General features: G+C 45.1%; 1 protein-coding gene across 7 annotated transcripts in view; it reads right to left on the reverse strand.

Annotated features, from left to right (window-relative positions):
• Window positions 1-15,774, reverse strand: part of PRKN (parkin RBR E3 ubiquitin protein ligase) — a 1,133,456-nt gene that overhangs the window by 514,050 nt on the left and 603,632 nt on the right. For all 7 annotated transcript variants that reach the window (XM_084777800.1, XM_084777801.1, XM_084777799.1 and 4 more), the window contains one exon: window positions 11,640-11,755. In XM_084777800.1, coding sequence (XP_084633926.1) covers window positions 11,640-11,755 — 116 coding nt within the window. The remainder of the gene's footprint in view (window positions 1-11,639; window positions 11,756-15,774) is intronic.

Here is a 15,774-nt window from a genome sequence, read left to right on the forward strand (position 1 = left end):
TATCTCTCAATGAGCTGGGCTATCCTAGGGCCCACTTTGTTTTGCTTGTCTTTTTTAGATGACCAATCACTAATTTAGTTTGTTCTAAACACACACACACACACACACACACACACACACACACACACACACACAGTGGTGCGTTTAAACATTCTGCCCAGCACAGGCTGAGTAGTGGAGGTAGAGGCCCCAATGTCGAGATCAGGGCTGTATCATAAGCTTCTCTATGTTCTGTGAAAACAAGGCTTCCTCTAACTGCATGTTGCACTAGAAGATTCCATTTTACAAGCTGTGCTGAGTCCAGAGCATCTGAGAGAGCAGAGTGAGCTCTTTAGGCCTTGTTACCCCATGAGCAAAATACAACTGTACACACCCAGTGTCAGCTTCCGGTTCTGTCCCACTCCTGCTTGTGGAGAGCTCAGCCCGTCACAGGTCCCCTGCCACAGCTCTCTCAGCAGTAATAAATGAAAGCCTTATTAAAATGTCAAAAGTGATCCTAGTCAAGAAAGCTTCTCTTTTCCAAGTACGTTTTGGGTCACTAAGGTCCAATTTCTCTCCCAGTTTTGTCTTGAGCAATTATGAGCAGACATTAGTCCTCCCATTAGTGCTAGAGCACGTTTGCCTCCAGGAACCTGCTCCCTCCCGACTCAAAGTCTGTCCCGAGATGATGTCTAGAGTTGGACAGTGGCATGTGGATCAGCGCCGCAATTCTAGAAGGACTATTTATGACAGGGTTCTCAAGAGAAGGACAAATGATAAAATCATCGCTGATATTACACTGGATAGGTATTTAAAATTTTCAATCTGTTTACATGAATTATCTCATTTGATATGAGCACCAGCTCAGTAATAAACCAGATTTAGGAAATGGAGCCCGAGTGACCAAATTGTCCCTAGTTGGACTACCAAGCATTGCTAGTTGCGGGAGAAAACTGTTTCCATAGCCCCAGCCATCTGCCTCCTGTGTTCTGCACTGCCATAGGGCTTTTGCAAACGGGAAGCGCGAGGTGCGTGCTCTGATGCTCAGGCCCTTTGAAGGTGAACGTGCAAGCTTGGGTGTGCTGGGGTAGGTAGCCCATTGCTCTCAGCATCTGCATGGGACTCCAGACATTTGCTGAGCGAGCTGAGTGTTGACTCTGGCCTCACAGTGAGGAAACCCAAGTAGAATTTTGGGTCTAAAGTCTGTCTTCAAGGCTGGTACTATTAACTACCATGCTCCCTGTATATTTTAGCCATTGGTAAGGACAGTGGAGTCAACCTAGGGAGATAAGTAAGCCTTATTAGGGAGAAAAAGAAGGTAAATGGAAACACAAAGAAGGAGCAAGGAGCAGACACAGTCGCTTTCTACAGTTGTTGTGGACAAGTTATGCTGTGATGGTTTAGGAATTTAGGGGACAACTGAAGGTTACATACGTGATACTGCATGTCTGTGAGTAACACCCACTCTTATATTCCCAAGGGTGACAACCCTGGTAGAGCCCTTCCCAGAGGGAGCAATGTAACTGAAATGTGAACAGTGTGCAATGGGGTTAGTTAGGGTCACAAAGGGGTTAGAGCTGGGACAGGGAGGACTGTAGGTAGTGGGGACAGAAAGCTCATTGTCACTGGTGGGAAGAAAGTATCTTGTTCTTAACAGGAGAAAAAAAATCAGTCAGAAAGAGAAAGACCACAAAATTCAATTCCTTACCTACCAGGGAGGCAGCTCCATTCTCCTACTTGAGCTCCCAAACAGAGAAGAATCATGCTTCCCTGTTCCTGGAGACTCCCAGCAATGAACACGGGGACAACCGAGGAGACAGTGCGGTGTGTTCCAGAGCGGATCATGACTACTGACACGGGTACTGCCCCAAAGCTCAGTGGTTGTGTGGCATCACTGAGGGCAGCTTGGGGTTAGAGTAGAGAGCTCAGTTTGATTTATAGAGATGTAGGAGTCAGTATTGATTTCTTCTTGCATTTTAGCACTGTGGAGGGAATGTAGCAACATTTCAAGTTGAAGGAGGCAGAAAATTCATGAAGGCCATCCTTCTCTGGTTGCCGTAAGTCTCACCAGCCCCTTCTATTTCCATCTCACTCCTGCAGTTGCTCTTCCCCTCCTAAGACGGGGTGGGGGCGGGGGATAGGGGAAAAGCGGAGTCTGCCATCACAGAGCAGCACATTAAAGCCACCAGGCAGCGTTGGCTACAGGGCTGTTTTGTCACTTACTAATTATTCTGGAACAACTTATTAATATGATTACTGTGACAGCTACTTATTATTGTTCCCATGGTAATAAGTTCAAGAAGGAGGTGTAAGTATCTGATTTCTGCGCGTCTCACCGCATATGCTCCTTCATCATTCTCATGAAGAGCCTGTTCACATGTCATTTTTCTGTTCCTTACTGACAGTTCAATTCCCTTACTCACTCTGAGTGCTGCTTCTTAGCTGGCTGATGTGTTGTGAAACCCACTGCTATGTGCCTTGCATGTGCCCAGTCCTTTGATGGTAAGCTTTGATGCCTTCATAGTGCTAATCAAATGAATTGATCAGTTTCCTCATTTACGTAAGTTCTGATTTCTGTATGATAAATCATAAATGTTGTACATTATTTGGTAGTCAGAAACTTTAGTGTTTCAATTCTTATGAAATATGAGCCACTCTATATTGGTGTTTCTATATGATGAGACATAAGAGATTAAAGTTCAATGTTTTTTAAATATGAAGCCACCTCGCTTTCTCAGATCCATCACTTGGTTATGTTATAATCACATGACCAATATATATGTGGATTTGAATGTGTTTACATAGCCTAATAAGGTACCTCTGTACAATTTAATATGGTCTAAATATTAGAGATCTAATGGGAAATCCTTTGGAAAATACAACTTCATACAGACTAAATATTGGAGATCTAAAGAAAAAATGCTTGGAAAAACACAAATTCATACAGACTAAATATTGAGGATTTAAAGGAGAGTAAGTCCTTTCCACATTCTGAGCTCCCCATCACTGACTGACATGTTATAAAACCCCCGGGAGATGTAAAGAAAAAAAATCCTTCTGCAAGTGGAAAGTTACAAAGGATGAAAATACCACTGAATAGAATGCTTGCTAGCCAGGCTGAGGGCACTTCCTCCTTACTGTCCAGTGTGCCCTCTTCTCTGTGCCTTTGACCCCAGATGACTCTCTGAAGTCTGTGCAGGTTCCACATGGGTCAGCAGGCCTTAGCCTAGAGACAGACACTCTGCAGCCAGAGGATATGCCAAGTTGATTTGTGGTTTTCTCAATCCACTTCCGGGTCCTTGATGTCCACCTCCACGTGGGAGCTCAGGGCCTGTGGTGAGAACTTTTATGGTGGGTACTGGGTGATGAGCAGACTTGCCTGACCTGTTGGACCCTCTGGGAGATCAATCAGTCATACCACTGGGCATTTTCAGGGAGCATCACCTAAGGAGTGGAGACCTTCCCTGAATGTGGGCAGCGCTGTCACCTAGGTCGGCTGCCCCATGGAACGGAAGAGGAAGAGAGAAGCCTGCTAGTGGCATTTTCTGCTCTGTCTCTTGGATGCTATACTGTAAGCTGTTCTCTGAAGCAAGATGGGCTCAGATCTCGGAGACCGTGAGCCGAACCAAATCTTTCTCCCTTTAGGCTCCCTTAGGTACTAGTCACAGTAACAAGGCCTGACGAACAGAGCCAGCCTCCTCTTCTACCAGCTGCCAGTGCCATCATGGCTCCTTGGAAGGCACTTGTCACCCTGCCAACAAATTCCTACATACTCAGGGTGTCTCCTGAGAAACACTTAGGCAGCAGGAGCATTTCATTAACCCCTGAATGGCAGGAACAGTGCTCGTAGAAGCCCTTGTCTGGAATGGTCTTCCGTGCCCTGAATTGCGGCTCATTTATTGACAGCAGAGGAATGAAAACAGTATTTCCACTGCCACTTGGTCAATATTTAAGGTTAGGCCTGAAACTTGGATACATCTCCACTTTCTAGTTCCTTTTCTTCCAAACAAGTCATGATGCTATGTCCTCAAGGCAGTGGATATATTCTTGAAGCCATATACTATGACTGTCAAGGACATGTATTTTGGTGTCAGAATTATCACCGAGTCTAATATTGATCCTCCCTCATCCACCATATAAAATAGATGTGACTTTCAGAGAGAAATACTTCTTTGTACCTTATTTTCCCTCCTGCTTAAAATAGCTGTAACATTCATCTCTGGCAAGTAGTAAGATGCATGTGGATACAAATGTCCAGCACCAACAGAAAACGCCTTGTGGAATACACATTTTATAATGGCAGATTATCCTAGCATATATATGGATATGGGCTAAGCAGATATGAAAATAATCCTGTGTTGTCTGAAAATACTACAGACTACATTTCGGTTTAGGCTCGGGAGGAGGAATCTGATGTGGAGGCCTGTACTACGGTCACCAAGGCATCACCAGGGGTGACTTGGGGGGTCTTGGTCTGGTCCTGGGGTTACTCTGGCAGAAGCAGAAACTCTGGGTGGAGCTGGTTAAGCAGGCAGTACCATTCTGTAGCTGGTGGGGTGTTAGAACACAGGGAGGAGATAGGAGCCCAATGGTGCAGTGTGCCTGATCCCACAGCAGTGGCGCTGTGTGTTTCTTTTCAGTTCTGTCTTGGCAAAGTAAAGGAATCATGGGGAAGGCTCCCACACTAGAAGGGTGGGCTTGGGCTCCCTTTCCATAGCAACGAGGCAGAGAGAATGAGCTTTAGGGGCTGTACCACTCTTCGCCTTGCTGCAGCTAGCCCAGGTCTGTCACACCTGCCCCCACTAGGGTACCTGGCCATCCATTCTCCCTTGGCCTGCCAGATATGCAACACTGCTATCTCACCTTGAAACTGAGATGTTCCTGGGGTCACCGGTGAACTTTATATATAACGAACAAGTGGACTGATGAACTTTTTATAAACTTTAGTGGAAAAGGAAGGGTTAAAAAAAAGGCAGATGCCCATGTATGGTCCCTTTATCCAAAGTAGTGCTCTCCCAGGACACTGCTGTTCTGTGTGCATAATTCTGCATATTAACATGTTCCTATGAGGGCATAAGAATCTCATAATAGTACAGTGGACCTTGGTGTTGTTAAATATATATATTTGGAGCTAGAAAGCTGGGAAGTCCACTGCTAGTACCTATAGGATGCAGAAGTCCAGCCATGTTTTCTTCCACTTAGAACCTGTCAAATTAACAAGGAACATATCCAACAGGTGACAACCACAGCTTCAAAAAATGACTTTGCGCTCCAGGGTTTTGCAACTATTTCTTATTTTGTTGCAAATAGCTCTGCAAACTGTGAAGGCCACAGAGAACAAATCTGCAAACACTTAATTCTAAATGTCATGCAGTTGATAGTCGTGTATGGATCTGTGTACGATCAGAACCCTGCTACTCACTAAATATTCTCTCACAGGTTAAATTTTCTGTCAGAAGGTATGAAGCAGTACCAATATTATTTGCAGTAGAAAGTAGCTTCTTCTCTTCAATCTAGCTTATAACTATTGCTAATTGACAGGATAAATTGCAATTAAATAAATTCATAGACCATATAATAGTTTTTCTATTTTTAAAGTGAAAAACAGCTGGGTGTGGTGGCACACACCTTTAATCCCAGCACTTGGGAGGCAGAGGCAGGTAGATCTCTGAGTTCAAGGCCAGCCTGGTCCACAGAGTGAGTCCAGGGAAACCTCGTCTAGATTAAAAATAAAAGAAAGAAAGAAGGAAAAAAGAAAGAAAAAGGATTGCATGGGCATTTCATTTTGTTGAAAATGGATGTTAAGACTAAATCATAGCTGCCAGCAAGGTCCAAGCAATGGCCCCTTGGACGCTTCCAGAATGTAGCTGCCTCTTAACATTCATCAATGGAAAATGAACTGCTTAAAATCCCGAGGGTTACAACATGCAAGGTTGACCTTAATAGATACAAAACTGGTCCAGGAAGATTTGCAAGATCACCCTCCTTTTGCCAGCGGGCCGCTGTGCACCCACAGTGACACTTAAATGAAAAGGTAAGGCCTGCGAATTTCACGCACAGGCACCTGTGACATCCCCAGGCAGCCTCAAGGATGCTACAGTTCCCATCTAAGACCCATAGAGTTCACAGTCAGAGAATGGAAGGTCACTGGCTGGCATTAAAACTGACATGGTTCACATTTCAAAGTATCATGAAGATAAAATATTTCTTCTGTGTTTTCGTAAGGAACTGACCTCACACAATATGGCTCAGTAATCTGTCTCCTGTGGCCCAGACTTCAAAATGGCTTTCCTTTTACCCCTATCAGCTTCTAAACACTCCATTTTGACCTCTCATTTATTTACTTATCTTTGGGTTTATATAATTGGTACCTGGAAAATTCTATTACATACAGAAGAGACTGGTTTGCTGTCTAAGGAGAATATTAAGGGCTAGTGATGCAGCATAGCTGGCCAAGTGTTGGCTTTGCAAGCATAGGGACCTAGGTCCAACATCCAGAACCCACATAAACGGCTTGTAATTATGCCAGAGAGACGGATCAGTAGTTAAGAACATTTGCTGCTCTTCCGTAGTACCCTGGTTCGATTTTCAGCACTCACGGGGTGGCTTACAACCCTCTGTACCTTCAAGAGATCTGACACTCTCTTCCAGCCTCCATGGGCACCAAGCACACATGTGGTACCAAGGCATACATGAAGCAAAACACCCATACAGAAAACAAAAAATGAACAATAATTTAAAAAGTAGCCACCAAGAACAACCTTGCAAGCTTGCAATACTAGCATTGGGGAACTGGGGACACAGGCTCCTGGGAGGCTCCTGACCACTAGCCCAGCCTACTTGGCAAGCCTCAGGCTACTCAAAAACACCCTTTTTTTTGGGGGGGGGGTAAATTGAGGATGCTGCCTGAGGAACTACCTACATAGGTAAATACATACACAGAAGACCAGTGTATAGACAGACACACAAACAAGCTGTATAAAAAGAATGTGCTGTTTGTTGTGCTGCGTAAACATTTACTTTAAAGCAAGTCAGCAGATGTTAAATCTTTCTGAGGCAAAGACCATCGCTGGACCTTGTAGAGAAGATAAGCCATGCTTGTCATCAGACAAGCTTGGACCTTGTCCTTGAGCGTCCTGCATTGTCTTGGCGCTAAGACACCAAAAGGCATCCGGCTCTGCAGCTCTGATGGCTCACGACGCTGGTTCTATGTCTGGCTTTTCCCGCCTCTGATTCAAATGTGACTGTTTCCCCTCTACATGTGGATCCACCTTTCAAGGAGACTTGCTTTTTATTGCACAGCTTAAGCCTGGACCCTACGAGTGGGAGTGACGAAGGGTCAGAGCAAAATCAGTGCAAACCACAGGCACTTCGGTTGGTTAGACGGCTAACTGAACAACTCTCTGTCATGGTTAGAGGCCGGACTTCAAACACCTTATCCTCAAATGCTCTCCTATTAAGATGGAAGCCCAAAGCACTTCCAAGGACTGAAACCGAGAAGCCCATGGGTATTAAGTGCCACATGTCAATCCCAGGAGAGGTCAAATGACAGCTGGTAGTGTGCTTTCTGAAACTAAGAATTGAATGGGTAGGTCAAGGTGCCATATGGCCGTCTCAGGAGTGGTCAGGTTACTGGAGTGTCTGAGGGTGCTTTCTGAGAAGAACGGGCCACAGAAGCTTCCTAGCAAGAGTATGTTAGGGAGGGGGGTGCCACACTTTCTCAGGGAAGAATCACAGAAGGGCTACAATTTGGGGCTGGAGAGATGCTTGCTGTGGCTGAGCACTTGATGCTCTTACAGAACCCGGAGTTCCAGGTTCCAGATCTCACCTCAGGTGGCTCACAATGGCCTGGAACTCCAGCTCCAAGGGCTCTATTGCCCTATTTGGACTTCTAGTGGCACCTGCACACAGATGTGCACAACTACACATAGATACAAATGCACACAGCCGAGAAAAAGAAATCTTCAAATAAACAAACAAAAGAGAACGCTAGGCCCTTCTCTCACGAGGCGAGCTCAGTGTACAGGAGCTTGCTTTCAGCTGGATGCAGCTCCTTTGAGTTTCCTCTTTCATCCACTCTGCTCTCCAACTCTCACCTGACTTGTGATGGAAATGTGGTATTCCTCATGCATTAAAGCACGCCATTTGCTTCTCTTGTCCATTCAATGTAACACAACAAAACCACTTCCTACATGTACCTGAAGGTGTCTTGTCCCTGTCACCATTCACTGCATGGCTATAAGCATACTGCTGGGGATGTGAAGGAGAGCCACACAGCTCCAGAGCTGTAAGATGCAAAAACTGCCCTCAGGTTTTTACCACAGAAACAGTCCATTGTTGAAACAAGTCACACGAAACAACACAATAGTCTCATGGGCGTGGACCTGGCCCGAGACCCTGGATAAAGCCTCAGGTAGTGCTTGACCACAGGATATTGAGAAAAGGCTACACTGGTTAAGGCTTTCGTGTAGTGTCTTAAAAATAAGATGAACAAAGACCTTCTTTTCAACTTGAGATGTACTGTGTAACCAAAATGAAACCATGAACTGACAAGAGAAGCTGAAGACATAGCAAATGCATCCAAGGGGGACACCATGAAGATCCCTGTGGAGGGAAAAAATGGTGCCAGCATGCTGCCAAATGGCCATTAAATCCCTGTCACAAGGAACAAGCACAAATGGGCTTTGAGATAAATCTCTGCTAATCTCCAGGCTTGAGTAAATCTTTTCAGTATGCAACCCACGGTAGCTTTGCTTCAATAAGTGAGTGGATTTTAGGATGGATTTGAAGGCAAGAAAATTATGAAACTATTTATATTAAACGGCAATGACACCAAAACAGCAACTCCTAATTACAGAAGTCTCAAGGTGACGTCACTTCTTAGATTTAATATCATGCAGGGAACTGGGTTTTACAGCATGATTCTTGCAGGTTGCATCTTGGGTGTGTAAATATGGCTTCCTTTTAGTTTGTTTTCAGCATTGAAAATGCAGCAAGGATGAGTGAAGAGGGAAAAAGTATACACGGTTTACCTCACCAGTGCTCAGGACAATAATGGGGAATAGTGATTTTTTTTTCTATACTGCTAAATGTCTAACTCCACTGATAATATATGACTAACCCACAGATAAAATAAAAAACTGTGAAACGTAAATAGAAAATTATTCTTGCCTGGGGGCTAGGGAGAGTGAGATTAGAGTAGATCCTACTGACCTTGCTCTCTCTATATTCTTACTAGTCTGCATTAAAGAGAGTCTTGATCAGAAATGTCCAGACTTGACTCATTATTTCTTGTGTCTCTGTAGCCCACTTTTAATCCCCACTCCCTCCTTCAGGTGAACCCTGGTTTGATTTGTCCCACGGGCCGGGGCACATCAGGTTACCACCACCCCACTCCTCCTATGAGCCCATGCTTAGACACAAAGCATGCAGCCAACAACCGACTTCAAATCAAATAGCATGGTTTCTTCATCTCTGGGCCAAGATCGGGTGGGTGCCTAGTCAGACTATATGATCTTCACTACTTGTTTGAATGTTATCTTCTTATTAAGATTCATTTACTGGTGTGTGTGTGTGTGTGTGTGTGTGTGTGTGTGTGTGTGTGTGTGTACTCCTGTGAACATACATGTTCATGCACTCCATGGCCAGAATGAATACGGAGGTCAGAGGACAACTGTGGGAACCGGTTCTTTCCTGCTGTGGGTTCCTGGGATTGACATCACCGTGTAGGCCCATGAAACAAGTGGCTTTACCTGCTGGGTCACCTCACTTCCTAAGGAGGTAGGGGTACAATAATAACCTAACTACAGAGTGGAACATTGGAGTGTCCTCTTTCAAGCGTGGGATGTCCCGGTGTACAAGTCTGCCCAAGTCTCCCTGTCCACCCTCAGGTCACAGATGAGACTTTCTTCCATCGCGTGCTTGGCTATCTATGTACACACTGGACTGCACGGTTGCTTATAGCCACTAAGTGATGTGTGGTAATAACAGGAAAAATTGTAGGGTAGCAACATGATTTTTTTCCAACACTGATCTCCCCAAGTATCTTAGAGGAGGCTTACAAAGGGGATAGAGGGAAGTCCTCAGTCAGAGGGCATGAGCCTCTTTCACGGGCTTTATTTTTATTTATGTATATGTGTGTGTGAACATGTGTGTGCATGTATGTGTATGTGTCACTCGTGTAAGGGGGTACCTTCAGAGGCTAGAACAGACTATTAGATCTCCTGACACTAGAGTTACGAGTGCTTGTGAGCTGCCCGACATGGGTGCTGGGAACTGCAAGCGCCCTGGGTGGCTGAGCCATCTCTCAGGCCCTCCTCACTCGCATTCTAGCTCCGCCTTTGTCAGTGCTGGGTGGTAAGCTCTATTTGGCTTCAGGAAAATGTTTTGATTTTTTTTTCCTTTGAAAACCGAAAGGTGATTTTAAGAACTTGTTGCTACCAGAGGAGACGAGCCCTCGTTTGTAGAACTGCCTGGCTCCTTTCTGAAATCCTAGAAGCATGGTTTTGCTCTTCGAAAGTATGTAAAGTATGTTCCATGTGTGGTTGTTCACCTTGCCTGAGTGAAACACGGGTGAAACACAGCAGTTTGTGGGCTTGTTGTGGCATTTTCTGCCAGAGCAGTGACTAAACACAACATGAGAAGCGAGGAAAACAGAGACAGGTAGAGACAGGTTTGGTCAACAGCTGGTCTTAAAATATTTAAGCTTCTTTTAGACAATGTTAAAATTCAAAGCTAGTGAAAGATGGAAATACCAAGCCAAGAGTTAATGCTAACTATGAACTCATAAGGCAAATTCAAAGGGGCATCTCATTCAGTCACAAAGGCTGAGGAGCAACACTGAATTGCCTGTTTCTGCTTAAAAGCACAGAACAGGAGCTTTTGGGATTTTATTCAGTAACCCATGTTTGGCTTTTGTTTGAACATTCTTCCTAGTATCGGGACTCAGGCCCCACCTCTGCGATCCGTGCTGCTGCGCTGACAACCTCTGAGGACACAGGCCAAGGCTGCCCTTTTCTTCCTTATTCTATGCATCTGCAATGAGGAAGAAGTTCCCTCTCTGCCGCTTACTCTGAAGATCCAGGAGATGCAGTTTCTCTTGCCTTGACCTTGACTCCTGAACCAGAATTCACTTCCATTTGTGTTTCTCTCTTCCCTCTAACACTGTCTGCGCATCTTCTTTTTGTCCTTGTATTTCACTGGGCTTCGAAACAACCTGGCCCAAGATCAACTGTGTGGTTTCACTCGGGTGCACGGATGTGTAAGAAGCAGGAATACAAACGCAGACAGATGTGTGCAAGATGTACGGAAGAGATGTTTTAAAAATAAAATAGCCTGGCAATAATAAATGGTGTTCATAAATTGTTATAGCATTACTAATCTTAAAATATTTTAATTTTATTTTAGAGCTCACTGATATGGGTGTGTTCACATTTCTGGATGGCCTAAGATCACACTATTTTCAGATATTTTGTCTCCTATTTGACTCCCAACTAATCCAAGCAATTGGCACAGGAAATAATTTCGCCACAGTAATATATGCCCAGATTTGGTGACGTCACTGAAACAGATGTACACCAAGGAGAGATCTCCAAAGAAGGTCTGCAGGAGGACTAAGGCTGGAAGCCCTGCCACTGAGGACCTGCTCTTGAGAGCCTTACCTGACATCTGTGCATGCTATGCAGGTGATGCCGCGACTGTTGCTGGTGATCAGGTTCAAAGCTACTGATGTGTCCTTGTCTGAGGTTGGGTGTGCTCCACATTTAAAGAAAAATTCCTGGAAGAATGAGGGGAAATTTTTACACATATGAATCTTACCTGGTTATTTACCCTTTTCCAAACTTTTTTTTTTTTTTTTTGCAGTAAACAATCATTTTGGGGAAGGACAAGAAATCTGTTGTTAGGCATGAGTTGGGAACAGTTCACCATCAACTTCTGGAAGGAAAGATTGACCTTATCTGGCCAGCAATATCTTGAACATCGCAGAGGGCCCCAGGCCTTCCCTAGGTCACCTTGCAAGTAGCCTTACAGTGGGAGCACGTGTATGGAGAGAGGGATCTGGTGAACCGAGGCCACACACTCAAATTACCGAGATGGTTAACAGGGATAGCCAGCCTGACAGTGATCCATCCACGCAGCATCACCTAGGAGACTCACTCTAAGTATGGCTGGCACCATCCTATGAGCTGAGATCCCAGATTAAATAAAATGGAGGAGGCAAGCTGAGTATCAGCATTTATTACTCCTTGCCTCTTGAGTGTCTGCACACAATGTGACAACAACCTCTGGCTCCTGCAACCACACGTGCCAGGACAAACTCTTCCTTCCTGGGTTGCTTTGTCAGACATTTGGTTGCAGCAGTTAGGAAAGTAACATGGTAGCACACAGCACTGCTGGTAGGCAGGTATCTCTGGACAGGAGGGCAGGATGGTCCTTTTAGGCAGGTATCCCTGGACAGGAGGGCAGGATGGCCCTTTCCAGCTTGACCCACAACACAGCCTCAGGCCTGGATACCCAGCTCTAATATCTGGCAGCTGGATGTTCAACCAAGCCTCCTTTGCCGTTTAGCTCCTCTCCCAGCTGTGCCCACCAGCACACGTATTTATCTTAGGACACAGTCTCTTTTATTTTCACCCAACTTCTTCTTTTCCTAGCTGCCGTGCTTCCTCTCAGGTTCTTTCCTTTATTCACACATGTGGGGGCTGGGTCAGTGGCCATGCTGTTCCTTGTCTCTGGTCTTCTGTGGGATCCCAGATTTTCTGCAGTTATGAATCATCTAAACCATGTATTACTGGGGGACAGGAGAAGCCCTGCACCCCACACGCCTGCTCCCAAGTAACACTTCTGTAGACGAGGAATGTGGATGGTGTTTTCCCTCTTAACCCCACACCTGATGTCAATCAAATTTGATGGAAGGCTCCAGATGTGAAATATGAAGCATTTCCAATTTGCAGACTAAATTTCCATGCCCTTCTCAGCTTGGCACTCATCCCTAGATGACTTGTGAGTGCCAGAAGTGACTGCTCCTAATAAAACTTTATTTACAAGATATGTGGCAATTTTGAAGTTTACTGGGTCATGGTTTAGCTCTTCTGGAAAACTTGTGAGGTCACTTTATTATTTTTGCATGCTGGCAAAGAGAACAGGCATTGGATATACTTTAGCAAATGAAAAACTACAATATTAATTACTAAATGGAAACTGTACACATTCGATGACAGGATGACGGTAGCTTGTTCTCTGCTGTTTGAAACTTGGTGAGTTTCAAACTGATGGGTGTGCTACCTAAGCATCTCTAACTCTGAGGTGTCAAATCATCCCTTGGCGAAGGTACCCATCTCCAGTTCCCAGTTTGAGGCTGGGGTCAACATGTTAGTTAACTAGTGTTTTTCTGAACCAGGGCGGCAGTGCACCAACGAACCCCAGGGCAGCAATGTACCAACCAACCCCAGGGCGGCAGCGCACCGACCAACCCCAGGGCGGCAGCGCACAGACCAACTCCAGGGCGGCAGGGCACCGACCGACCCCAGGGCGGCAGCGCACCGACCAAGCCTTCCAGCAGCAATCTTCTACCCATTGGTGTTGAGCATCTCGCTGCACCAGGTGAGTGAGTAGGTTATACACTGGGACCTGGGTTCAAGTTCAGGCCACCGGCAGAGTCCAGGATATGAGCTCAAATCCTTGCTGCTTCATCATAAAAACTATGGCCGACTGCTTTGTTTTTCTGAACACCAGATATTGTCTTCGTAGGTGTTCTATGCTGTGAAGAGACCCCATGACCATAGCAACTGTTACAAAGGGAAGCTGTTAGGGGTTGGCTTATAGTTTCAGGGGTTTAGTCCATTGTCACCATGGTAGGGAGCATGGTGCCATGGAGGAAGGCAGAGTGCTGTAGAAGCTAAGAGTTCTATATATGGATGTGCAGGCAATAGGAGGAGAGACAGACATTAGGCCTGGCTTGAAGTTTTGAAACTCCAAAGCCCACTCCCAGTGACACGCCTCCTCCAACAAGGCCACACCTCCTCATTCTTAGCAGTGCCACTCACTCATGACCACACCTTTCAATATATGAGCCTAGGGCAGCCATTCCTGTCCAAACCACCACAGATACCATTCTTTTCATCCAACCCTTTGAACTGCTATAGATCCTTCAATGTCATGTGAAGGGTACGAAGAAAGGGATTTAAAACACTCACTGACCACTTACACAAAAGGCACGAAGGACATGGCTGACCCTATGAAATAGGCTGGGCTGGCTCCCGATGCCTTTTGCAGGCACGAAGGAAAAATGTTCTCATCTCTAACATAAAGCTGTTCCCTCAAAAGAGCTGAGTTGGCAGAATGTTGAGGATGTTTTTCATATATAGATACATAGATAGAACGTATTTCTATTTTTTTCTTAGCTTGCAAAAAGCTACTGGCAGACACTTAGATAACAAATCACAAATTGTTCTAATACTGTATGAAACTCAGCCACATAAAAGCCAAACACCTTATTATGCGGTGATGTCTATAGACAATGGTATATTTAGAGATTTAGAAAACTTTGTTAGTTCAAATGATATGATAAAACTAACATACAGAATTCAAACTCTGCATATTAAATATAATCCTAGCACTTTCTCTACCAATCATTGTAAGTGGCGTTTTTTCTGCAGTGCTAGAGTGACTGTCAAGAACTGGGAAGGATCCGAGCTTTTGTCTAGCTTGCAAGCTGTCCACTTCACCTGCCACCCTGTCCTGGATGCTGGCAGAAGACAAAGGATTCACAGAAAGGGCTTTGTGCCAGAGCACAGGCAGGGGAAAGTGGGTGGGTGTAGCTGAGGGCCACTATCTGGCGTGAGGGTGTGAGTGGTGGCAGGCAGCTGGGCTCCCCAAGCTTAGAGAACAGAATCTTTATAAGGAGGTGTAAGCAAGGCTTCCTTTCCTCCTGAAGGGGACATTGTCTTTATTATACAAGATAATTAGCAGATCTGCCTCTTGCTCTGGGGGGAGACATTAGCTTCATCTTCCAAGGTCATTAGCTTTTTCCTGCAAAGATGGTCCAAGACAAAGGGTACTTAATGGCTCCCTCTGAAGATGAGCAGAAGTGAGAGGCCAGCAACTGTCTCCCAGCAGTGCAAATGTCCTTCCTCACAGGCTAATTAGCCAAGTGAATTAGCTGTTTCCTCTTCCCTGCAATCAGTGGGCTAAAGCTTTCCAGTCTACATTCAAAATCAAACAAACAAACAAAAAACCAATAAGGCAAAATATCAGTGATGCTAAAGGAGACATTTGCTAAGATTTCACCTTGAGTATCTTGAGAGGGAAAGCTCACAGTCACCTGGTTCTGTGTTGACAACTGTAGGTCCCAAATGGAGCCTCACAAATAAAGGGGGGGATCTTTATAAGCTACATGGGTTCTTCCACCTACTGACTCGTTCACTGAGACCCATGCACACAATTCTGGGACGTCTTTGTTACCAAGAGGCTAAAATCTATGGCAATAAGTGGTTAGCTTTGTCCTGCTTCCAAATAATAGCTAAAAAAAAAAAAAATTTCAGCCCAAGAATTATAAGGCTTTAAGAAGAATATTTGGATTTGTGCTGTGACTGTGAAATACAACATGCAACACCACTGTGTTTTCCCCTATTGTCATTAAACAAACAATTCCAAATCCCACAGAACTGTGTTCCTCTAGCCTTATGTGCACACTTATTTACTGACACCATTTACATTTATTGACCCTTCCCAGCAGGTGGCTGTGACATTCCATTCCCACTGAGCTCTGGGATGGCCCTGGCTTCCTGTTCCAGC

The sequence above is a fragment of the Acomys minous genome (genome assembly GCF_964271855.1).
Source record: "Acomys minous genome assembly, chromosome: 3".
Lineage (NCBI taxonomy): Eukaryota > Metazoa > Chordata > Mammalia > Rodentia > Muridae > Acomys > Acomys minous.